The 26763-nt window shown below is 34.7% G+C and overlaps 1 protein-coding gene across 1 annotated transcript in view; it reads right to left on the reverse strand.

Annotated features, from left to right (window-relative positions):
• Positions 1-26763, reverse strand: part of CEP162 (centrosomal protein 162) — a 76642-nt gene that overhangs the window by 30418 nt on the left and 19461 nt on the right. The window contains exons 7-18 of the mRNA XM_069488328.1: positions 25413-25531; positions 23821-23851; positions 23226-23342; positions 18566-18757; positions 17865-17946; positions 13545-13827; positions 12418-12673; positions 6407-6537; positions 5926-6153; positions 5345-5485; positions 2776-2888; positions 102-207 (exon numbers count right to left, since the gene is read on the reverse strand). Of these exons, the coding sequence (XP_069344429.1) occupies positions 102-207; positions 2776-2888; positions 5345-5485; positions 5926-6153; positions 6407-6537; positions 12418-12673; positions 13545-13827; positions 17865-17946; positions 18566-18757; positions 23226-23342; positions 23821-23851; positions 25413-25531 (1799 nt within the window). The remainder of the gene's footprint in view (positions 1-101; positions 208-2775; positions 2889-5344; positions 5486-5925; positions 6154-6406; positions 6538-12417; positions 12674-13544; positions 13828-17864; positions 17947-18565; positions 18758-23225; positions 23343-23820; positions 23852-25412; positions 25532-26763) is intronic.

The following is a 26763-nucleotide window of genomic DNA, read 5'->3' on the forward strand; positions in this document are numbered from 1 at the left end:
TAATATTATGAAAACTTTTTTTTTTTTTACACATATGGGGATTTTTATAGTAATCTTTACTATCCCTAACAGTTAATCTTTACTATCCTTATGCAACTTACCTGTGCCACCCGTAGTTCTGCTAACAGATCTGTAAAACTCTGGTTTCTAGTGGGCTCTGAATCTTCAACTGCTTGAGACAGGGAACGACTTTTGTGTATCTGTTCTCTGATTTATTTTGAAAATAAAAAGAGGTATTTTTTTAACAAGTTATTCCTTTTAATACAAAATATTCAATTTTTTTTTTTTTTGAGACAGAGTCTCGCTCTGTTGCCCAGGCTAGAATGCCGTGGCATCAGCCTAGCTCACAGCAACCTCAAACTCCTGGGCTCAAGCAATCCTCCTGCCTCAGCCTCCCAAGTAGCTTGGACTACAGGCATGCACCACCACACCCGGCTAATTTTTTCTATATATATTTAGTTGTCCAGCTAATTTCTTTCTATTTTTAGTAGAGACAGGGTCTCGCTCTTGCTCAGACTAGTCTCGAACTCCTGACCTCAAGTAATCCTCCCGCCTCAGCCTCCCAGAGTGCTAGGATTACAGGAGTGAGCCACCACGCCCAGCCCAAAATATTCAATTCTTAAAATTAAAAAAACTAATGAATGTTGTAAATATATGAGTAACTGAAGGTAAAAATTTTATTTAATCTAAAGATTAAATACTAGCACATAATAAAAGAGAAGTATACTTTAAGAAAATTGCTTATATTTGATCTAAAAGAATTGAAACCCAAGATTATTGGTTTATTCATAATATAAAAATATTTCCTCCCAATTCTGAGGAAAAAAAAAAAAAAAATCAATGGCCCAGAAAGATGTGCTGGATTTTTCCTATAGTGTTAATGTACTCCTTGTCGCACTGTTCTAGTTTCCTTTCTGAGAAACACAAATTGCCAGTCTTACACTTGGAAACTAACAAAGCCAAACACAGTCTACTATTTGGACCTTAGATTCAATTTTTCTGTTTTTAGAGACATTATACAAGGAGTTTAAGAAACTACACAAGATCATCTAACCTTAATGTACTAAACAAACCCTACATTTCATTGTGAAAGTTAATTTAGAACTTCAGTTCTTGATTCTGAAATAGATCTCTTTTAGAAGTCAGGCAGTATAAGATGTGATATTTTAAAATATTTTATTGAAGCATCTGGAAAGAAAGTAGATATTTACATGCTTTCATACATTAGAACTGTGCAGATCATCATACTTGGCCTGGGGTTACACCTACCAGGAGAAAGGAATAATTAAAAAAGAAAACTTACACAAAGATGCCCTCTATTTGCCAACCCGTGTAGCTGCTAGATTTGTCTGTTATAGGGTATACCTTTCTCTATTTTGCATGAAAGATGCAGTATGAGTTATCAGCAGCCCCTGACTCGTATGCCCTAGGTTATATAACAAAAATAATGGAAGAGGCCAGGAACAGTGGCTCACACCTGTAACCATAACACTTTGGGAGATGGATGTGGGAGGACTGCTTCAGGCCAGGAGTTTGAGACCAGCCTGAGTAAGAGTGAGACCCTGTCTCTATAAAAAAATAGAAAAGTTAGTCAGGCATAGTGGCACGTGCCTGTAGTCCCAGCTACTTGGAAGGCTGAAGCTTGCTTGAGCCCAGGAGACTGAGGCTGCAGTGAGCTCAGGCAACAGAGCAACACCCTGTCTCAAAAAAAAAAAAAAAAAAGGAAGAAGCATGTAAATAATGTAAATAAATATGGTAACATTCATGAAATTCACAGTCAAAGAAACTTATTCTGATAACTGTTCTACCTGAGTGATTAGGTGTTTATGTAAAACAATATGCAAATATAGTAGTCATTTCCTAAAAGAAGACAGTACCCTAGCTTGTCCGTATTTTGCATTCAGCTTTTTCACTTAATGTGTTAACGCTGGAAGTAGTAATATCCAAAAGATCTCATAGTCTGAAATATGGTTTCTAAGTAGGTGCTGATGCTCCATCATCCTGCCTGCTGTGGTGAGTATTGGCTGAAAACTCACAAGTTTTCCCTTCTCTGGAGAAATGCCCTCAGCCAAACAGCAGGCCCTGCCCTCTGGCCCGGAGGACACCCCCAGCCCCTTCTCAGGGTGCACCTCAGTGACTGAGGCTGCTCCTTTGCCTCAAGGGGGGACCAACTCTGGTACAATCTGTCCTCCAGAGCTTCCTGGTGGGAGCAGATGAAACCAGTCGCTAGCTGAGACTACATTCCTATTTACTTGCCTCCCCCCACCTCCCCTATCCTGTCCTCTCCCCATCCTGCTTTGCTTGACCGCTTCTCCTGAGTACCCTTCAGTGGATCACTTCCACAGGGTCCCCATCTCAGGCTCTGCATCTGTGGAACCTAAGATAGTACATGATACTGTATATATATATTTTTAGTTTTATCAATCATATGGTACTGTAGGAAATAGTTAAGCACATCGGGCATAATGACTAATCAAAAAGAAATACTATTATACTCAATTTCCTGAAACTGATGTTTGAATCAGTTACAAATATAAATTCATGAGTTCAAATATAAACATGCTGAAAATACTAAAGTATGTACTAGTCATCTAACACTAAAAGAAAAATCCATTAAATATTAAATACATAAAAGTTACTAAACTAGAAATCAGTGTATAAATGAAAATAAATAAATGTAAAAACAGTTCTACAATTTCTAAGTAATAATAAATGTGTTATTAATATAACAATAGTCTAAGTATATTTGATGTTAAGAATTTCAAAAGGACTTACTTTAAGGAAGCTAACTCACTGAATAAACTTTGATTTTCCTTAAACATTCGCTCTTCATTTTTCTTGTTTTGTTCTTGGAGATCTTTCACTTGATAGTACAATCTTTCATTTTCCTTTTTAAAAATAGAAAATTGATTTTAGTTAAAAGTCAGTAGTACTTAGATAACATAATATCATAATATATAAATGCTCATAGTAGATAAATCTTTTAAACTTTTTTTTTTTTTTTTTGGAGACAGGCTCTTACTCTGTCACCCAGAATGACAGTGATACGATTATAGCTCATTGCTTCCTCAAACTCTTGGGGTCAAGCGATCCTCCCACCTCACACTCTTGAGTAGCTGGGGCTACAGGAGCATGCCACCACACCCAACTAATTTTCCTTCTTCTTCTTCTTTTTTTGTAAAGACTGGGTCTTGCTATGTTGTTTAGGCTAGTCTTGAACTCCTGGCCTCACGCGATCCTCTCACCTTAGCTTCCCAAAGTGCTGGAATTACAGGTGTAAGCCACTGCACATGGCTCCTTTAAACATTTTTAAGGTCTTTTAAATTTGAGTATGCAAAATCTTTTTCAAACTTTTTATATTATTTCAGAAGAAAGCTTGGTATCTAAAATGATTCTTTCCAAAATGCTTCAAATGCTTACTTGTAAAACAATTTGCAAAAATTCCCAAAGCCAAAGAGCCTCACATCTGCATAAGGCACTGCATTTCAGTAAGTGAGAGAGTGGCTGAAGAAATCATCACATTCCGACTGCATGGACCAGGGGCAGAAAGGCCCAGTGGGACTTTTTATACTCTCTTCTGTTTCTGGCCTTGGAGAGGGATAAAAATCACTGCTGGAGGAAGATTCTAGAAGCCTACCTTCCAGCAGTGAGGTAAAGCCTGGGTGTTTTTGAAAGCTGTCAGGACAAGGCAGAGCATAGAATAGACTCAGCTCACCACAAGGCTTGAGCTAAAGTGTGACTCAAACCAGTTGAGATTAGAGATAGAAGAGAAGGTACCAATCTGCACTTAGATGCTCTGGCTTATTAACCTCTTTAAAGTTAAGAATCTGATGAAAATGAAGGGTATTTGAGGATCTAATGAAAACTCTGGACTGTTTCACCATATCTGGAATAGTGTCTGGCAGATGAAATACATGCAGAATTAATGAACTCCCCCACCCCAAGTACTAAGATACATAAATTTTGTATATCTTTGTGGGAGGGTGGCATACTTATGGGTCTGTGAAATCTCCTTAAAAACTCCTATTTTATATGGCAAGATTAGACTGGCAGGAGAAGAATGAAAGGTTCTCTCAAGGGCAATGCATCCTGCAAAATCAGTCTGTTTCATTTAGAGCAAAGGTAACCACTGATGTGGCAATGATTTCTCCGGATGTCCCTGGTTGACAATGCATGTTACCAGCAGGCTCAATGCTCAGGCTATAGTTGTCAAAAGAGAATAATGTAATGAAAGAAAAGGAGAAGGAAGAGAAATAAGAAAGAAGAGGGTAAGAATCAGAGAACGAAGACCAACTCTTATGCTGCAGATCATTAAACCTGTCCAGGCTGACTGTCAGGCTAGCCTCACCAAGATTCTATCATACATTGCAAGTATCTGCAAACACACAGATCTTCTTATATTACATTCAAAATTTGTTTTTTTAAACCCTCAGGGCATTAGCAATTGATTTCAGATTCATATTTTTGAATATAATAGCAAAACTAGCCAATATTATCTACTGAAAAGCATTACAGAAAACTAAAAAAACAAAAAACAGGGCAGTTTCTAAAGAACATGGCTATTAAAAATAAAAACTGTTAACATTCATCAATTGCTTACTGTGTGCCAGGCTAAGAGGGTACAGATGTTCCTTGACTTAACAGTGACACTATGTCCTGATAAACCCAGCACAAGTCAAAAATATCCTAAGTCAAAAATGCATTTAATAAGCACCACATGTACTCACCAGCAAATTGGTTTCCCTGATCATCATCTAAGTGCACATTTGAGAATAACAGCAATTGGGTGTCGGGAAGATGTGGGGATGGGGAGGGGATGGGTGTATACCTACATGATGAGTGCGATGTGCACTGCCTGGGACACACTTGAAGCTCTGACTGGGTGGGGGGGGAAGGGCAATATACATAACCTGAACTTTTGTACCCCCATAATATGCTGAAATAAAAAAAAAAAAATCTTAAAAAAAAATGCATTTAATACCCTGATAAACCCATTGCAAGGGTTTACTCAAAAAATAGTAAGTTGAACCATTGTAAGTCTAGATGCACCCATCTGTATTATTATCCCCATTTCACAGATGAAGAAATTGGCTTAAAAGGTGAAGTGATTACCAGCAGGTGGTAAAGCTAAGGCTCTAAGCCAGACTCTTTGAATCCAGAACCCATGCTCTTAGCCACTTTAATTCTGCCCATGAGAAATATGCAGACTAGTCAAATTATTACTTCCTCTATTTGCCAGAATTCTCATTACCTGTTAAATGAGCACAGAAATATTTTAATATGCCTCATTTTCATAATTAACAGATGAAGAGCAAATTTGCCACGTGCTGAAGAATTGCCATACCTGTTGATATCCTTGAAGAAGTGTCTCTTGTTCTTGTATTTCCTTTTGGATTTGCTTCAATTTTTCTCCAGTGACAGGATCAGTTGTTTCTCCAATATGTAACCACCTTTGTTTTTTATTTGTTTCTTCAAAGCTACTTAACTTTGAGAAAATGTAGAAATTGTTTTACTTGGGGAAGAAAACCATGAAGTGAGAAATGAGGAAGAATAATAGAAAACTTAAGGTGTTTAGACCCAAAACTATCTTACAATATTGACCACACTGGAATGTGACATAACTACAGTTAAATCAGCAGTGATGTTTTGTGCTGATGGTTCTGGAGAGTGAAGTAACTCAGAAAAGCTACGCAGTGACAGTCTTCTACCCATCAAAATGAGCCAATTTAAATTTAGATTTTTTCCCCAGAGGGTTCCATTAGGCTCTCAGGTAAGGAGGCACTCTCAAAACCATGTCCATATTTTACACTGCAAATACATCAAGTCAAACGCTCTAGGAACCAAGAATGACAATGCATTTAGCAGGAAGTGTAAGTTTTTTTTTTTTTTTAAATAAAAGGAAAAATAGAACAACGTGTCTAGTACCTTGGTTTGAAGGATATAATTATCTTGATTCAATCTGAAGAGTTCTTTTTCCTGTTGTCTTTTTAGTTCCTCCAACTTATTTTCCAGTTCTTTTTCTTTTTCTGAGAATGTGACTTTAATTTGCTCAATTAGGGCTTGTGCACCCCTCCATTTTTCCTCTGCTTCCTGAACTCTTTTAAACATAAATAATTCTTTCTCTTTGTTCCCACCACAGTATCCTGAAGAATCCTATTAAGGAAAAGCATTATTTCGTCATACATGTATATACAAGATTCAAACACAGGTGGTTAAAAAATAAAACAAAACATAAAAAGAATAAAAATGACAGGTTAAGTATGTTCTACTATGTAAGAAAACCAGTAAGTGTTCTCACTCTTGAAGGAAAGGAAATGTCATATATTTATTATATTTTGTTTATAATTTAGGTTTAGTATTTTAGAACATAAAAATTATGAACACTAATTTGAAATTTAATACCTACAGTCTGAAATTGAATGCAAGGATCAGCTTCTGTAGGATCTTCAGACTTCTTAGTAGTCAGGCAACTTTCAGTTCTGGGAACTGGTTTACCCAAAGCTGCAGGTTTGATGAGTTTTGTTCCAGATAAGATTTCTAAATATTGTAAACAATGAATAAAAGCACCACAAATATAAAGCTGAATGTGTGTTCAACAGTTAAGTAACAATAAGTAGAAATACAATGGTAACACTAAAATGAGGATCTCAAAATAGGCTGATGTATGACACTATCACACAGCTGTTTCACTGTTTCACTATGATAATTAACTGCACTCAGAAGAAATGCCACCCATAATCAACATTCTACTCAATTTGACACAGATGGCTAATTGACCCTAGACTCATGTCAAATGACAAATGGAGCTAAATAAATGAGGAGAATGTGGAATTGGGATAACGTCAAGCTTTATTACTTTTAAATATTCTTTTAAATGTTCACAGAATAAGAATTTCTAAGTGACAAACAAAAGGGCAGCTGATAACTTTATAAAGCATTTTAGTTCAGATTAAGTGTGCTTTCAAAAGACACTTTATAAACAATGTATATCAAGATATTATAGTATCAATGGAATAATAACAAATTGCATGGAGGACTTTATAACAGCTAATCTAAATTTGATTTTAAAAGATTAATACTACTATTATAATACCCTGGTAATATGTATTAAATTAGAAAAAAAATGTAATTAATGTATATTCTGGTCTAATTTTCAGCTCTTAAGCTGTAAATCCCCAAACAAGTAGAATAATTCTAAGGCAAATATGTTATTCAATTAATAATAAGCAATGTTTAAGGGAAATAGCTAGAAGGGATATTAAGGGATATATTCAAATACTATAGGACCTGAGCTGAAACTCATGAAATATTATCTGATTGCCTTAGAGGTAAATGAATAACTTCAAAATTTATATTTTTAAAATAATTTCTTTAAGATGCAAACTTTTTACATGTAGAGTTTACTTTTTCATTAAAAATGTTATATATCATTAAAGATTTGGAAAATATAGAAAAGTTAAAAGAAGAAACAAATCACCAAAAGTCCCTCACCAAAAGATTTCATTTCAATATTTTTTCCAGACGTTCGAAAGTTTTCCTTACAGAGTTATGATCACATTTAATTAGACTGATGTAGATTTTCTGGAGAAATTTCTTAAAGCATACACAAAGAGATTATTTGAGTCATTGTGAAAGCCGGCATTCACTCCTTCCAAATCACTGGAAGTTCATTACTATAACAAACGAATGGGTCATATGCTAGCATATGAGTCTCCTTAGGATGAGGCAGTTAGTACAGGATGAGCATCCCAAATCCGAAAATCCAAAATCTGAACAGCACAAAAATCCATTTTGAGTACCAACATGAAATTCAAAGGAAATACTTATGGGAGCATTTCAAATTTTGGATTTTTGGATTTGGGATGCCAACTGGTAAGTATAATGCAAATATCCCAAAATCCAAAAAAATCTGAAATCTGAAACATTTCTAGTTGGTCCCAAAAATTTTAAGTAAGGAATACTCAACCTGTAACATGTTCTTGTTCATAAACTATAGTTTGCCAGTCCTTTTATACTAGAATTCGCCCTTCTTGAATTCTTAATTTTGATTTTTCTCTTAGTGGACTAAAGTATTTTAAATAATTATTTTCAATAATGGCACATGGGCAGTATCTTCTCCCTTTACACATAAAAGAAAATTTGATCTGGGTGTGGTGGCTTCTGCCTGTAATCTCGGTACTTTGGGAAGCCAAGGTGAGAGGATTGCTTGAGGCTAGGAGTTCGAGACCAGCCTGAGTGACAAAGCAAGACCTCGTCTTTTACAAAAAATTTAAAAATTAGCCGGGTATGGTGGTGTGCGCTTATAGTCCTAGCTACTTGGAAGGCAGGAGAATTGCCTGAACCCAGGAGTTTGAGAATAGCTTGGGTGACAGTGTGAGACCCCATCTCTGAAAAAAAAAAGATAATTTGCTTGAACATAAAATTCAAACATGAAAACACTGCAGAATTTGGAACCCATGAACCCTTCTTGAAAAAACAACACATTAAGAAAATTCAGTCAAGAAATAAACCAATCAAAATAATTCCAGAATGGAGAAACAATGGCTAAAAGACAGGTGAAAAGCATTCAATCTCTTTAATAATCAGAACTAAGAACTAACCAAAAAGCTGAGGGGAATTACAGTTGCAGGAGAGAATACAAAAATATACCTTGAACAAGTGAAAACAAAACCAACAAAAATGGGTAGGAAGTATGTAACTGGGGGATATATTACTTTATATCTCACAGAATGGAAGGAAATGATTGATAATATATAAAATTGAAAAATGCAGTTAAGAATACCATGGTTACGGCAACCTTTGAGTTGTTTTCATAATCTATTTTCTTAAAGGGATCTTTAGTGACATACAGTTTTTTTAGAATGAAGTTTCTTTTTCTTCTTACAGATTAAAGTAAAACCAAATCTAATATTTTATTTATAAAGAACTTGTAAAGTGATCCCATTCTCATAAAATGTTTTGTCCACTTATCCATGTCTGCCCTCCTCTTTCCTTCTATCCATTCATTCATGCTCCCTTCTATCAGTACATAAATAGTGGGAAGCATGGAATCATGCTTACCCAGTGTGACACTCAGTGTGATACTAGTGTTTATGGCTCAATTATTCCTTTCTTTTTATTTTTCTGCATTTTTGAATTTTAAATAATGAGCAAGTATTCCTTTCATGACAATAAAATTATTAGTCTAAAAAATAAAAACACAAGAGTTAGAGCCAAAGGAAGTTAATCTAGAATAAAAAGGAAGACAACTGTGTGGTGGTACTACTAGCTACCAACCTCTTCTTCCTCCCTAATTTTGCCCTGAGCAGCAATGTGCTTGTAACAGAGGGAATTGCCTGAAAAAAACAGCAAAAATATTTTCTGTCTCTTTAAAACTTCTCCTACTCTTTTTGGGAACTGAGGCCTGGCCTGCATTCTGAGGCAGGTTAAGTCTTTTGTTACAAGAGTTAACTCAGCTATTCCAGGCCAGCACCAGCTCCCCAGGTGGGGCTTTGTCTTTGACAGAGATGGGACAATTAGAATAGTTAACTACAAGAGCCTAGTACAGAAGGGCACTCCCTTTAAAAGCTCTGTATTTTTGCTTATGTTCAGGAAATTTGGATTTTGAAGCTAGAAGTTCTACCATTTTTCCTCCTTTGCCAGCAAAGTAATAAACTTCTAGTTCCTTCCCCTCAAACTACTTGTTCTTGTTCTGATGCAGCCTCGAGTTTGACAAGTGCTGAGCTTTCGGTAACATGCTCAGTTAAACAAACTCAACCCCTGAACTCCATGCAACTGAAGGTGGCCACAAAATTGAAGTTCTGGTCAATAAGATGGAAGCAAAAGTTTCCTACATGGTGCTTCTGGAAAAGTGATTACTTTCCTGATTAGAAAGTTGACAAGTTGGCTGGCATCTACATTTTACCTTTTGCCCTACCTCATGGAGAGGGCCTGGAGGTTGAGTAGCTATAGTGTGAAAGTGAAGGCAAAAGTCACATACTAAGAATTTTATACCAGGAAAGAAGAAATTTTGGTTCCCTTGAACTTCCTATCTCTGGACTCTTTGTTACATGAAAAAGAGAAGTCTTTTATTCTGTTAAGCCCCAGTAGCTGGGCCTATTTGTCATCCTAACCTAAACGGTGTTGATCCAAATTACATTCTCTGTACTTTCTGTACACTAATCTCTATCTCAGAGTCTACTGCCCAGGGAACCAAACCTGTGACAAGTAACAACCATCCCAAAGGAATTACAGTTCTTTTGAATAAAACTAAAACTGCTCTGGGTAATTCTTCAACAACAACAACAACAAAAAAACAGATAAAGATAACAAACTAAACAGATAGTCTAATGAGAAAAAGTCTAGTATAAAAACAGTCATGATCCATCATTACATTTTAATATAAATTTTAGTAATGTGTTTTATTTTCTTTTCGGTAGTCACAAATACTATAAAATTTTGAAATATGAAAAATAAGTTTAAGAATATTACTTCACTTTACTCATAAAAATATTCTTGCCTTCATCTATCAACCTCCACATAATTTCCCTTGTTTCTTTTTCACTCACTGTGACATTACTGTCTTCTTCATTCTTGGTGATTTCAATATACTGATAGGTGATCCTTTTAACTCTCTGGCTTTTGGTTCCTTGAATTTCTCTCCACCTCAGCTGCTCACTGGGCATAGTCTAGGTCTTTCCACTGCCAGTAACACAACCACTCCCTAACCTCAGCCTTAGGTTCTCACTCTGTGATAATCACATCTCTATCAATGTACCTCATACTCCCTGGTACCTGGATTCCAACAATCCTTTGACCCCAATGAGGACTCACAGTCTATGGATCTACCTGTTTCACTTTGTACCACATCCCCTGATGACCTTTCGTCCTTCCTTCATTACTCCACTTAAATTCATGGTCAACCATTTTAATCATTCACTCCCCTCTTGCTTCTGCCTCAGTTCATTGTACTCACTTAATAAAACCCATACTTTCTGGTAAATCCAACTATACAACTCAGTGTAAACTCATGATCAGTTACTTCATGTAGATGTGTTTGGCTGCTGGCAGTCTAACACTCCTAGATGGTTACTTCACACTTTCTCTTCTCTCCAGTAACCTCCAACATCTCTGCTCACCCTCACTCCCATCTAATGACATTGCTTTCTATTTCTCAGAGAAAACTGAAGCAAACAGAAGAAAGCATCAACATTCTCTCCCCACCACATGTATCCACCTTCCAGCATAAACTCTCCCTTCCTATCCACCTTCACTGTCCCTAGAACATAGGACCTGTCCAAGTTCCTATCTAACGCCAACCATTCTACGTGCACCAGACCCCACTACCGCTGCTCTACTCAAGGACATTGTTCCAGCAATTCTTCCCTCTCTCCTACATCATCAATTATTTTCCTCTCTACTGAATCTTTCTTAACAACATACATACTATCATTTCCCCCATTAAAAACAACGCAAAGCAAAAAACTTCTTTTGATCCCACCTCTCACATCTACTGCCCCATTACTTTGCTGCCTTTTACGGCAACTTTCCAGTTCCAGGGTGGTCTATCACTTGAAGCACCAATTCCACTCCTCCTATTCCCTTCCACTCCCATTAAACTTGCCTTTTACAGCCACCTCTCCATGGAAAATGCTTGTCTACTTTACTGATGACCTTCTCCTTGCTAAACCCAAAGGGAAGTTCTCCATCCTCACTCTTCTTCTTCAGCAGCAAATGACAGAGTGGATTCTTCTTAACACACTTTCCTCACTTAGTTTTGAGGATTCCATATGCTCACAGATTTCCTCCAACCTCATTCTGTCTCCTTCACAGGTTCAGCCTTTTCTGCCTGATCTCTAAAGGTGAGCATGCCCAGGACTCAGGCCTTGGTTTGCTTTTTTCCCTCCAGTTATGTTCACTTTCTTGGTACTCTCAGTCTCATGGCTTAAAAAAAGATCTTTATTAGTTTTTAACAACTCCCAAATGGTATCTACAGTTCATACCTCCCTCTTGAACTTCAGACTTTCATATTTAACTGTCTCCTTGTCATCTCCATTTGCATGTTGAATAGATATCTCAAAATTATCATCTCCAAAACTAAACTCCCAGTCTTCCTTCAACCCCCAAATCTATTCTACTGTGCCTTTCCCCATCGCAGCTGATAGTAGCTCCATTCTTCCAGTTGCTCAAGCCAAAAGCTTTAGCAACCCAAAACTAATTCTTTAGATTTTTGGTTCTACCTTCTAAATATATCCTTATCCAACCACTTTTCATCACCTCCACTGCCACCACCCTGGATTAAGCCCTGTCACCATCTGTAAATTGCATCTTTCAGAAATGGAATCTAGTACCTTAAGATTAATTCTCTTTCCTAAAAATGAAGAAGGTAAAATAATATATTATATACACAGTATTCTAGTATGAAGAGTATATGATTACCTTTTTTCCTAGCTTGATTTGAGGTGGGTATGGATCTTAAAGTTTTGCTTTTTATAACATCCTTTGAAGTTTTCCTTTCAAGAGTAGACAAGTTGAGTGGTGAACTGGGTTTGCCATACCCTGAGCTTCTGACTGATGCATATAATCCACTCTGGGGTTTCCTTTTAAGTAAAGGAGGTGCACTTCTGACCTTCTTGTACGGTGCCTGTTTGCCAACTACAGTCCCTTCTTCAGAACTGAGTTGAGATCTGTAAGTCTGCACACAACAAGCACAAACTCTTTAGTACCTAAAGGAATTTTAACTATTATAATAAATGAAGATTTAGCAGATGGCAAAACAACAGTGATTATCAAACAATGTAGTTTGTAAAAGGCAAACTACTATAGTAAAGTTCTTAAGTCTAATGCATCAGAATTTTAGTATTTTGAAGCATACCTTCCAAGTTAGCACTGAAATAAAGCAAAACTATAAAGCAAAATAAGCTTGTCAGAAAGCAAGACATGCAATTATCAGAGTGAACATGCAAGAGAGCAAGGAAGACCATCTTTTGAAATGACATAGAATTATATCTTTTTTCCTCTGGACTTCTCAAGATGCTTTTAAAAATTTATTAATACCTTGTCTCATCCTACAAAGAACTGAAGATGACTTACAGTAAACATATAATTCAAAATTATAACAAATAGAACATTCAGATCATGGGAACTATAAAGCAGAAGAGATCAAGAATAGAGGAAAAAGAAAGAAACAATGAAATATAAGTTTCTTCATGGTTGCTAATAATATTCCTACAAAACGCCAACTTACCTACAATAAAAACTATTGGAAAGATTGAACAATGAGCACTACCAATGATGAATGAACTTTATTTTCTTATACTATTCAAATGCTGAACCATATTTACTTGAAAAAAAAGGAAGTGTAAAGAAAGCTAATATTATAGTGGAATTTGAGGATTGAGGGTGTGATGATAAATATCACCCACAAATATCCCGGATCTACTGGGGAAGTCAGTATATAACTAATCTCACTAGTTTAAGAAGCACACACCTACTAATAGTACCCATAGACTTTACATAACTTCAGTTCTCAACATATCAAATCAATTTAGATTATAAATACTTACTTTATTAATTTTGTCATCCTGAATTAATAATGAAGGATTAACAGATGTTTTTTTCTTCAGAATATCAAGGTACATTTTATCAATATGTTCCTCTGTAGCAGGTACTCTTGGATGGCTATTTTCCATACCCTCATTTGTTGTCTTTTGTAAAATCATCTTCTGATCATTTTTGTCAAAAAATTGGTCCACATGTTGTGGGTCTTGAGATATAACATTTGGGTTCATATTAAGAGATAAAGGGCTAACAAATTCAGTTTCTTTACTATCAGCCACTTTCTTAGAGCTATAAAACAAAACAGGACAGATAATGAACTCTATATAATGACTCCTCAAATATCAGTTATATATGCACGACACTATATATACACACATACACATGAGTTGTAACGATTCAAATTAAGTTACTAATGTTAAATAAATTATAATTCTGGTTAACACAGTATACTCATATAGTATCATATATTTGTTTTTAACTTCAGATAATAATTTTAAGGCAATATAATACAAAGGATTACACAGGTGACTCTGAGACCTACTTTAAAGAGACCAAACTAAATATTAGATTGCTTTTGTACAAGAAAAATAAAATAATAAATTTCTAAGCAAACTTTTTGCTTTATATCTTTTATTCATAATTTCTTACAAAGTCAACATGCATTTGAGGCAGAAAAAACATTTTACTCATTTCTAGAAGAAACTAAAGTAGTAGTCATAATTTGTGCCAAGGAAGCATAGAATATAAATACTACTATAAAAGGCATAAATTTAATAAAAATATATAGCAAAAATTTTAAAGTAAAACAGAAAAATCACTACAATTTTAAAATAAAGTCATTTCTATGGTTTAAAATACTTAAATGAAATGTAACAATTCAGACAATTAAATATTAGAAGTCTGGAAAATACATCTTAAAGAAATGTTCTAAATGTGATTAAATATTAGCAAACTTCAAAAATATGGGAATTGTTATTCTCAAATTATTTAATCCTGTGTCAATTAGGCCATTTAATTTTATAATTCATAAAATAAGATTAAAGAACAATTTAAGAGGCTACCATTTCCATATTATATAGAATGACTTCTTAGTAACTGTTAGAAACTTCTAAAGTAGCTGGAATCATCAGAAATATGAAATAGTTCCTTCCTTCTTCACAGTAACAGAACCTGGCTAGATGCTAATCAAAATTGTTTCCCATTCTTGCTGGGTACCAACTAAACCATATTCCCCTGCTACCTTGCATCTAGATGGGGCCATTTACTGGTTCATGGCTTTAGCATGTGAGTGCTATGGTGCCAAGAACCCAACATATGTGTCACTGGCTTAGTGGTCAGGTTTTGTGTGGCAGGAAACTGATAACTAGAGGCTGGAGAGATGGCAACCTATGTTTTACGATGGCAAAACATTGCTAAACTGTTACCTACAGTAGCTTATAGGGCAGATCACATGCCTGCTGAACCTGGAATAAGAGAAATGGCCAGAAATGGCCAGAACAAAGATTTAAGTGCTAGCTGCTACTAGCTGTTTTTGACAAGATAATACAAAAAATTGATGAGCTTGGGATAGAGTGGGCTGGTTTATAAGTAGAAATGAAAGGGAATAGAAAGAATCTAGAAATGAAGGGTGTCTTGGATTCACTCTCTGTGTCTAAGACTCAAACAGTAAGATTCAGCACTGAAAAATGCTAGGCAAAAAGCAAGATTTCATGAGACTTCTTGGTTGAAAAGAGCGACTCAGTCCCTTGGTAAAGATCATATTAAGGGTACCATCTTTACACTTAAGGCTATTGTTCCCCAAAATATCCAGACAGCTGAAAATAAATTGAGAGAAAAAAATAGAGGGACAAAGAACCAAAGACATAAAGCAGATTCAAAACCTTTCTCTAGTAATGAATGACCTTTAAGTCTGGTTACTGGCACGTGGAATTAACTGTAATCAAATAAATCAGAAGGCTACTAAACTATAATGTCAATGAAACCACACCCTATTTAAAACAAACAAAAACATCCCAAAAGCCAGCAACTGGGAACCTCAAAACTACCTGTACGCAGGAAGTAGACTGAGAAAGAAGTGTATCCCCCAAGATGGGTATATCCCCAAACCCACTTCAGTTGCGGCCAATGGTGACAAAATACAAGACAAATACTCCAAGGAATGGAACTAGGGACTATATAGAATATTATTCATAAGGTAGTTCCTCCTTAAGAACAGAATAATGGCCTAATTAAGGAAAATCCCTATCCCCAAGGTAGGGGGGTCTTTACAAGGTCTTTCTAGTGGTTTGAAACACCGATTGCTGTTATTTTCCTCATACTTTTCCTTCCCAAATGGGAGTACCTGTTATAGTTCCACCATTATATATACTGGGTGGAGGTGAGGAAGTACAGAACTTGAATTTTTAATTCATCCACTGGTAGTTGATAAGGAGCCCCAGCCACACCTGATGGAGAGGACTGTGCTTCACCTGGAAATCCTGGCCCTGCTGATGCATATGGTCCTGAATGGGACTTTGGGCTAGTGAAAAGGATATTTAGTTATTAGAAAGGTATATCCTGGCAGAGACTGACCAGATACCTACCAAACTCATTTACTTTTCTTTCTGTGTTGAAGCAGTTAAAAGAAAGGCTAAACCATTCTCTTTCTTTCTTTACTGACTGGTTGGATGATGCCATAACAGCCTTAAAACTATGTACTATTGACAAAAGCAGGCTGGGTTCCTAAATTACTGCGTGGAGCACAACCCCATCCCAATTCCACTGACCCACAGGGGATGGTAATGTGAGCAAGAAATAATTTTTTATGATGTTTAGCTACTAAGATTTCAAAGATTATCTGTTATGGCAGCTAGGATTATTTACCCTACAGCTCACTAAAGATTTTTTAGATATGTGTACTAAAGGTAATATTACTGACATTTCCATAATTATTATTATGCCTTTAATGTAAGTATACTAGTTTTCAGCCTTTAAACACAAATGTAAAAATCGATGTTTTAGAATTCATATTGCTAAAATGGTTTTACCTGCAATAGCAAAGACACAAGATGTTTAAGAAAATCTCTTCAGTAACACTAACATATCCCCAAACAGCAATAATAAGAGAGCACAACGTACCTTTAAAAATACTAACTAGCACTACAGATCAGTGGAAGAATACTAGACTTAGCATTCAAGTGGATGGATTTTAGTGTCAGCTGCATTGCAACGTTTTCTCTCATTTCTCTCATTATACTAGCACAAATGTACAAACAAGAAATCACTACAAGTAGATTTACATGATGAGGATGTAGTACAAGAAGGGACTCAAAACGTGTCTGTTGAAAAAACAATTGAACAAAGGACTACATGAATGGATGATAGGCTATTTCACAGAAATATTTCATGGATATCAAAGATCTGCCAACATAAGTGTTAAACACATGGACTGCCTGTGTTCCCTTGTTATAGCCATGTGCCCTTCAGCAATGGCTCTATTTTAACCTCTTAAACCTCAGTTTTTTTGTCTATGAAATACGATAATAATGGACTACACCCCATGGAGTTGCTATTAAATGAAATAATATACATAAAGAACTTTGCACAGTTACTGCCCACTGTAAAGGTAATAAATGTTAGCTGTTATCATCCACCACTAAACTGGGTTTACTTCAGTCTCCTCTCTTGAATTATGAACATAAAGATGCCTGTTCTACTTGTTATAAGATCACATGAGATACTGAACATGGCATTCTAAGTGCTACACAAATGCGAAGTTGTCTTATGACAAGGTTACTGTAATGTGTTACTCCGTGTGTTGAAGAATGACAATGGATTGTACATACTGCCACTAAACTACATTGGAGGTGGAGCATTTTCATGAAGCCCGTTTTTCTTGTGACCACAGTATTCACTCTGTGAGATGAGCCAGTTTGTGACTAAGTTATAACTAACTGGTTTCTAAAGAAGCAAATCTATGACTCATATACAGAATAAAATCCACCTTCCCCCTCATTGTGAATCAACTGTCACCGTGCTATTGTTTAAAGCTGAAGAGACTGTATTTTTCAGTGAAAAGCTTTAGGTCTATGTAATGGCAGTAAAATGATACTTTTTTAGTATCATCTATTTTTTTTTCTTTTAGCTGTAGAATAATTTTGACAAATTAATTAAGTGAGGGCAAACATAGAAAGAAGAGAGCAATGACTCATAGGTAGACTCATATAAGCTAATATTAGTTATTAATTATTCAGTAGGAATCATTACATCAAGGACAAAACAATGAACAAATAAAAACTCAACCAAATAATCAACATGTACAATATACCTAGACAAAAAACTCCTACCTGACAGGTTGTAAATCAAAACCACTAACCCCAAAGGAATCGATTCTGATAGGTTTCATCAGCTCCTCTACTGTGGGCAGATCTAAGAGGGGAAAAAAATTAAAGTAGAAATCAAAAATGTTATGTAAATTACTTAACTTACATATCTCATACCACCCAAAATTACACTTTCTTTAACTGACATAGTTAACAAAATGGCAAAGGCATAGTTAACAAAATGGCACAGGCAATAAACCTAATTTCCCACAGTAAATTTGCTTGTACCAGAAAAACCTCCTTTGATATTTATCAAATATCACAAATATGAAACGTATATCTCAAATATCGATATCAAAGAATATCTACACATACATTTGCTAAGTATATATTTAGTCGAGCCCAAAATACTGTTTTCTACTAAAAACAACCCAACAACTTTAACATATGTACATGCCAAAGAGTAAAAAATGTCAGCTTAAGTGATATCTTAATTTGGTCCAGGCATATTAGAGGAACTGCAATTTTATTCTGTGTTTGGCTCTAACTTTATAGTTAAACCAAGGATTCCTGTACTTCATTTAAACAACTCTTTTAAGTTCAGAGACTGAGAAACACTCACCACAGCAAATTGTATTTAAATTATACTACACTGAAAACTCTTTAGAGAACATCTCAAATAACTGAAAAGTACATCTACCTATCTTTATCTATCAGCTTTTTACCAGATTCAGTAGTAGAGATGTTTTTTGAAGACTCTTCATTTTCTTGAGGATGATCTTTCACTGAGCTCTTGATATTTCCCATCACATTACTCTCAATTCTTTGTTCATCTGCATCTTCCAAAGAATGGGCTATATGACAATAAGCCTGATGTAGGGCTTCAATGTCACTATTGCTTTGTCTGTAAGAAACACCTGTTGAAATAAATGTAATCCACAGGAATAATTGTCACAAATACACGAGAAATATAAAACACTCATATCATTCCTTAATCTGTTCTGAATGGTGAACAGGCTATAGGACAATAGCAAAATTACAAAAGTAGAGTTAAGCACAAACAGGTAATTTGTAGCTGTTGCCTACCAGTATGAAATTGTACGAGGCTCAATAACTCTATTCAGCAAGTTAACATGTGTCCTCATGTGGTAACTGTAAAATGTGACTTCACTGGTCATTGCCCTCTCTTCCTACTCTTCTTAATCAATACCTCTGTGCTGGGAAAAAAAAATATTCTTAAATTTCTAAAGCTGACACATTCCTTTGAAGGATTCTATCTTTCCCTTACTACTACTCTCTCTCTGCTTCCTTGTATCAACAAGCATCTTGTAGTGTATATTTTTTAGTCAATCACAATTCACTCCTCTAACTTTGCAATCCAGTCTGTTCCAATATTCTGCTAAAGCTGCTGTAATAAAAAGCCATTTTCTAATAGCCAAATCCTTTCATCTTTAGTTCTCTACAACTTTATGAGACATTTGACATTATCCTTTTCCTGGTTCCCATTTCTTCTGCATCCCTTCTTCTTTTTGTTATTTCCACCATTCTGATTGGCTACTTTTCCATCTCTTATAGTCCATGGCTCATCTCTGGGCTACATCTTTAGCCCTCTTTTTTGAACCTCTCACTACTATTTTTTTGGCCTAACTTCATCAAGACGCTTAGCTTCAACTATTACCCATATGCTCATGACTCCCAAATCTATGCCTTTTGTCCATATAACTTTTTCCTGACAGACATTTAGATTGTCCTAAAAGCAAATCACATCTTACATATCCCCAACTGAATTCATTATATTCCCCACCAAAACTTGTTCTATTACCAGTATTTCCTATTTAAGCTAATGGTCAGTCACCCAACATAGAAACCTAGATGTTGTTATTCGCTCTTCTTTCCCTATTAACTTCTTTCCACCACGTGACAAATAAATTCTAGCAAAAAGAATTCAAAGAATCTAAGGATAATAATGATCTGAGATTTTTATGAGTATTTTCTTATTCATTTCGTAACTTTCATTTCTAACAAGCAAAATTTTCAAAATTAGACAAAATAATGAGTTATAAAAGAGTGGGGAAAAAGAGAAGAGAAATAGAGTGACCAATCCCTTGTCTTTATACCCATGATTAATTAACTAATGCTTAAAAATCAAACAGTATATACAGCCCCACCTTCCTGTATATATATTTTGTAAGTTGTACAGTGTACCACTCTGAGGGGCTATTTTCAACACTAAACATAAGAGATTAATACCGCACATAAGATTATCTATCTGTAAGAATGCCTTATGAATGAGATGTCTTTCTAGCTAATGTTTCACGTCACCATGGCCATTTAGAACACACCCAATTAATAACAAATTTGCTTAAATAAACTAAAAACAAAAAAAGAGGGAGATACTGTTAGAGCAGAACTGCCAACAGTTAAAGGGTAGGGATTTTCCAAGTAGACACGAGGAAAAAATCTTGCCTGTTAAGGTGAGCCTACCTTTCTCCCTAAACCATCAGCCAGACTCAGAGTAGCATGACTGAAAGATAGAATTAATTTTTAGGAAAAAAGGAAAAGCACAAGGTACTTTTTTCTCTATAAAAATATCAGGATGTGCAAGTATTTTCTGAGTATACATAAAAGAAATTGTTTCAATGGTAAATAACAGAGTAGTATTGAATGCTCATACCTAACTTAACAGGTGTAAGATGTCACAAAGAGGAGGTCCTAGGCTTTAGAGCAACAACAGAGCAAATATGCAGAAAAACAAATGATCTAAAAGTTAGAAATTAGAAATGGAGGATAAAGAGGTATTAGGGGCTGCTCAGAAAACAGAGTAGGGAAAGGTATCTGTCTCCTAACTGGAGCCATTAACCTAAGTCATATTAAAAATAATTCCAAGGTCATGTAAGTAAACTTTTTCCATGCATCTTTTGAAAAGAAAAGGGCTTACTTATCTTCCTTTTCATTAAAAAGAGAGCACTCTGTAGTTATTTTATGTATTATTACAAGTCAAAATATCCCTGTATTTTTCAACTTTAGAAAGTTGAGAAGTGTCCAATCCTATTTTGCAGAAGAAAGGGTCTAGTTTTGCAGAGCAATAATGTCATTCTGTGACTATTCCAGTCATGCAGCCATAGCATAAAATGGTACTTTCCTATGAGACAAATAAAAATAAGTGAAGGGCTAGATCTGGCCTAGTGTCAGGAAAACCTCAAAGACTTTCATGAATAATATTATTAACAAAAGATAATCTTTGACAATGTTTTGCCTAAACCTAGTCAGCTTAATTTAAGAGGAAATATAGTAAAACAAAACAAAAAAACCCACTGAACTTTTCAGTTCTTAAACCAAGTTCAGATGCTCATTTGAAGACTTTCAAGTGTATTTTTCAAATATTAGGAAATTCAATACCCCACAGCCAATAAATATTTATATGGTATGACTTCAGGTTCATTATTATAGCTTGTGCTATTATTAACAGAGGGTTGATATAAATAATAACCACAGAGCTGCTACTGCTTACTGAATCTGAACAATGTATTACATGCTATGCACTATCTCAGTTGACCATCACAAGTCCTTTAAGAAGAGGAAACAGGCTCAGAGGCATTAATTATCCAATGTCATACAACTGATAAGTGGCAAGGCTGGGAGTATGAAGCCAAGTCTACATGACAGTAAGTTCATGCTGTACTGCCTTCCAGTAATTAACTAATTGAATTATTTCAGAGTCGAGAACATTTAAGAAACAGGACCAAAAAATGATAGCTTTATATAATTGCTTGGATTATCTTAATAGAATTTTTATTTTTAGTAAATACATTTTTTATTTCTGAGTTTTTCTTATATAGCAGCAGGGGTTTTCAAACTATGTTTTACAAAATCATATTAGTAGTTTTTCAGAGACAAGCATGGGTTCCACAGATGTTTGACTGAAATTCCATTTTAAATCATGCTTTAAAACTAAAATCTGCACAATATATAATTCATATAACTGTAATATTTTAAAGGAATTATATAATTATAATATTTTTGATAACTTTTGCCTTCTCTTTTACTTATTTTCATACACATCTCAGAATAAAGTTTCTCTGGCCATCCTGCATATAAATGAACTTCCTATAAAATACTATTGATTAGAAAAGTTTAGTTCCACTTTGGTCTTTTAAAAGAACTCATGTCTGCTTACTGAAAACTGTGCAAATGGATAGACTATCATGGCACATACGTGACATGGTTACATGCCTCTATATGCCTTCATCATAGAGGAAAATTCAGTTAGGCAACAAGAAGTGAGTAATGGATCTTGATGGAAAAATTCTTATAGTTATAATTTAACTTTTATATTTATATTTTAAAATGCAAGTGGATGCAATAAGCCAAAATAGTGGTGACTCCTGGAAAGATAGTGAAATAAGAGACACATGATGAAACATTGTGGTTTGGGTCCTTGTGTTTTGATCTGCTTGCTGATTACAATGGTATATCCAGTACTTGAAAATTTGAGTTGCAGTATTATGACACTCTATATGTATATTATATGTCAATAAAAAAGTAAAAAGAAGTAAAAATAAAATAAAAATAAAATGCACACTAGTATTTGGAGTTGGTTAGTGATTTCTATTACTCTTCTTTTTCCAAGTGTCTGAATTGGTTTAATTGACCAGTATCTAGATACTACAAAGTAAGCTGATTAAAAAGTTCCAAATTGCAAGTATTTATGTGGTAAAACAAGAATAATTTTATATTGTACTACAAAAACAAAATATAAGAACACATTGGAAGGCCGATGGCTATATGAGAATGTAACAAATCTATAATTTCTGTTTTCAAAATTTTCAAAAGACCATTTTTGCTCTCATTAATTTTATAGGCAAATGTTACAAATGTGAGCTTATATATATTCATATTGATAAAATACCATTTTTACCTATATAGAGGGTTCTACATAAGATTTTTATTGGAGATAAGGCTCCCATTGCTTTAAAAAAGTTTGAAAAGGCACTGTCTCAAAGACCTTTGTAACAGAAGGAACTACGGAAAAGCACAATAAGACCAAAGTCTCATTTCTCCTACACATGGCAAATTTAACTGAGTACTCTAGAAAGGCATAGAAAATTAGTTAATAATTACTTATAGTGCTACACTTTCTATCAACAGTATTCATTAATTTATTAAGTATTTACTTAAGACCATACATTACTTGTCCTATTAGCATTAGATGTCACTATTAGCAAGTTCTGATTATTTAAATTATTAAATATGGCAGAAAATTGAAAAGTGAGATTTAAAGTTATTATTAATATGATTATTATATATATTTCCTTAGAAATGCTGTCAATTATTTGTAAAGTATTGCATATTTCAGAGAATTGCTGGTTTTTCAAACACTTTTACCTGTTCCTGTCATTTCATTATCAGTAATTTCTGGGAGGGCTTTTGGCTTAGTTGTTGTCTTATCTTGTTCATCAAGGTTGACCTCTGCAACAGAATCTAATGAATCAAGCAACACAACTGGAAGAATATAAAAGAAAAAATATAAGGAATGTAGAGAAATTCTGTGGTTCCTTTGATCTAATAAAATCATTTTAATCATATGCAATGCATATAAACACAAAGATAAATATTTATATAAAATTAGTACATAATTTTATACATGTGTATATATAATAAGTATGATTAATATATATAACAAATACGATTTTCTTCCTATGGCTAACATCAATACACATAGTTATGCTTAAATACAAGTTTAATGTACATTTATATGTGGAAGGCAAAGGGCCCAAGAAAAACAAAAAAGAAATATTCTCAAATATAACAGAATGAATTCAAGATAGGCACAAGGGACACATTATTGAGAAATGCTAGAACTTTAATTCCTTAAAGATATTTAAAAGACAGAGAGTGATTCATTTGGAATTATTTAGATGAAATTCTGAACAGACTAGTTTTTTGCCAGCTAAAATATACAAATATACATAATATTTACCATTAGCCAGCATGCCAGTTTTCTCTTCTTCCTAAATTAAAAGAAGAAAATGATTATGATTTGAAACCAAAATTATGTAAAATGATCACAATGTGAATAGTAGCAAAATTTGAAAGCCAGGGCTTTATTCCATTATGAAAAGATCAGGAAAGTTCTTTCTAGGTTTCCTTCACCACTCTCATTCATCAGTAATTCTTTAAGACTAGAGAGAGACTATAGCTCTTGACAGAACTTCTAAGATTCTCTCTGAACTTTGGCAATTACCAAATTTAATTAGGTCCTAAAACGCCTTGCTTAAAGTATCTAGGTGCCACCTGCTCATCTACCTTGCTCAAAAATTCTCTTGTTTTTCAAACTTCAAGGTAACAGGGCTACTTCACATAAGAGTCCTACAATTATAATATCACCAATTGATCTTCCCTTATTGTTCAAAATTTATGTCCAAATATACCTTACACTCATTTCATCGACATTTTGAAAGGCACAACTTTCAGAAAGGCAGGAGGCCACCAAATTGGCAAGATATATGAGGTTCTTTAATATTATAGGTTCCCTTAGAATAAGTTTCCCAAGTAGTATCACCTATATCCCCTACCTGGCTAGGCAGTGTGTAGGGTTCTCCCATAATAACAGAGCTTAATTCCTTTCTATTTTGATTCTTACCCAGACAGCTCTTTACAAGGTTTCCACATTTAGGTTGACAGATTTTTACACAGGGTATACTTTCTTAATACACTGCACTACCATGCCTTCTACTGACCTATTAATTTTTTCATAAAATATTGTAATAGCCATATTCTAAGTATAAATCTCATTAAATTTCTAAGAATATTCATCAGGTCACATTAATCTTTGTATTATTTCTAAGGTCACCTTGGTTTTCCCCCAAACTGAGTAACATATAAATATCCAAAGACAAAGTACTAAGTGAAGTTAAAAATAAAAGTATTTATGTATACCCACAGAGTGTTTTTCTCTTCTATTTAGAGAATCGATGGTTTCACACATGTTCAAAACATCTAGTCCTAAAAGAGACTGTATCCAGATCAAAACCAAAATAACAAATAGTATTCATCCTACTAGCTACTATTAGAAAGTTCTTTGTGGCAGGCAATATGGAGTAGTACTGGTAAGAACTGGGAAATGAGAAAATTAGAGTACAGCACTGATGAATGTGAATGGAATAATGTAATTCCTGATTTTAGTCAAGTACATTTCAGACACTAATGTTAACACTAACACTGGGAAGAAGTATTTATTGTACTTCACAAGACAAGTTATACCAAAGAAAAGTGTAATTTAATATACTTATTTAAAATTAGTTTTGAAATTTTAATTACGTTTTCAATTTCTAAAGCTTTACTGAAGGAAATTATTTGCCAAGAGAAATCTCTTATCAATTATATTTCTTCCATTAAAATTTACATTAAATTGATATCTGAGTTAAGAAAATGTTTAACTGAGTGTTAAGAGACCTGTAAGTTTACGACAAACAAGACTATGAAGAACTCCACATTTTCAGCTCTTCATATGGTAATAGCCAACTTCATGAAAGAAGTTGCAAAACTGTCAAACATATAACTGATGTATACCTGTTTGGGTGCATTTATATTTTCTGATTTGAGATTCTCTTTGCAGTGAGTCTTTTTATCTTTAGTAGTCAAAGGTGCATCAACATCCTCTTCATCTTCAAAATCATCACTGTAATTTTCTGAAAAAAATAATTTTAAAAAGTACAAGATCACACTGTCAAAAAAGTCAAATTTCAGGAAAAGACTGCTGATTTCCAAAGGAAGATTATATGAGAATAATTTATTGAAATATTAACATAAAGATACCTTTAAAGAACATATATTTTTGTAAAGATTTAATGAGACTTCGATCTATAAGACTACCTTAGGTTTACTTCATTTTTTTGTACTTTCAAATAGTTCTGAGTATTTTATATTTTTAATCTGCTATATTATTAACCAACTAAAAATTTCTAGAGCTGTCCAAAAGATTTTATATTACATTTAAAGTAAAACTTTAATATTTGTTCTTTTTCCCTTTTTTGGAGACAGGGTCTTGCCGTTACCTGGGCTAGAGTACAGCAGCATCATCATAGCTCATTGCAACCTCATACTCATGAGTTCAAGCGATCCTCCTGCCTTAGCCTCTTGAGTAGCTGGGCTATAGGTGCGTGTACCAGGCTAATTTTTCATTTCTTTTCTTTTTTTTTTTTTTTTTTTTTGTAGAGACGGGGTCTTGCTATTGCTCTAGATGGTCTTGAACTCCTGGCCTCAAGCAATCCTCCTGCCTCAGCCTCCCAAAATGCTACAATTACAGGTATGAGCCACTGCACCTGGCCAATATTTGTCCTTACTCTTAAAAAGGCTGGATTTTGCTTATTTTAAGTTGATTGATTTTTTTTTTTTTTTTGGTCTCTGTAGGATCTCCACTGTAAACCTTAAAATAGTACTTATGTAAGACCTATCTCTGACCCTTCCCTCAGGTAAATACTGGCCCCTAGATGACCTTTGCTGTTTCCTCAGTCCTGGGCACTTCTTGGCTAAAGCCTCCAAATTATATGTCAATGGCTTTGCAGCAGAAGGAAAAGGTGTCTCCATGTTAACTAATGCCATCAGTCTGCTTATGGAGAAGGTGAGAGGCTGGGAAGCTGCAGGCTGGACAATTCTCAGAGTTCATATAGAGCAAGGAGACTTTTGAACTTTAACCTACTTGAATGCAAAGTGGTCGTTGATTACTAGGGGCCATTTAGTAGAAACCTCAAAAGGGGCATGCATTAATAGTAGGGTTAAATGATACCTAGAGTGGCTAATCTAGACTTCCCCTAACAAAGCATAAGAAACGTCTCAAAAGGATCAAGTGGTAGAATCAACTATTTACCAGAAGAAAGCTCAACACTCTTTAGAAGAAGAAAGTTAAACCCAGACATTCACC

Source organism: Eulemur rufifrons, chromosome 15, assembly GCF_041146395.1.
Source record: "Eulemur rufifrons isolate Redbay chromosome 15, OSU_ERuf_1, whole genome shotgun sequence".
NCBI lineage: Eukaryota > Metazoa > Chordata > Mammalia > Primates > Lemuridae > Eulemur > Eulemur rufifrons.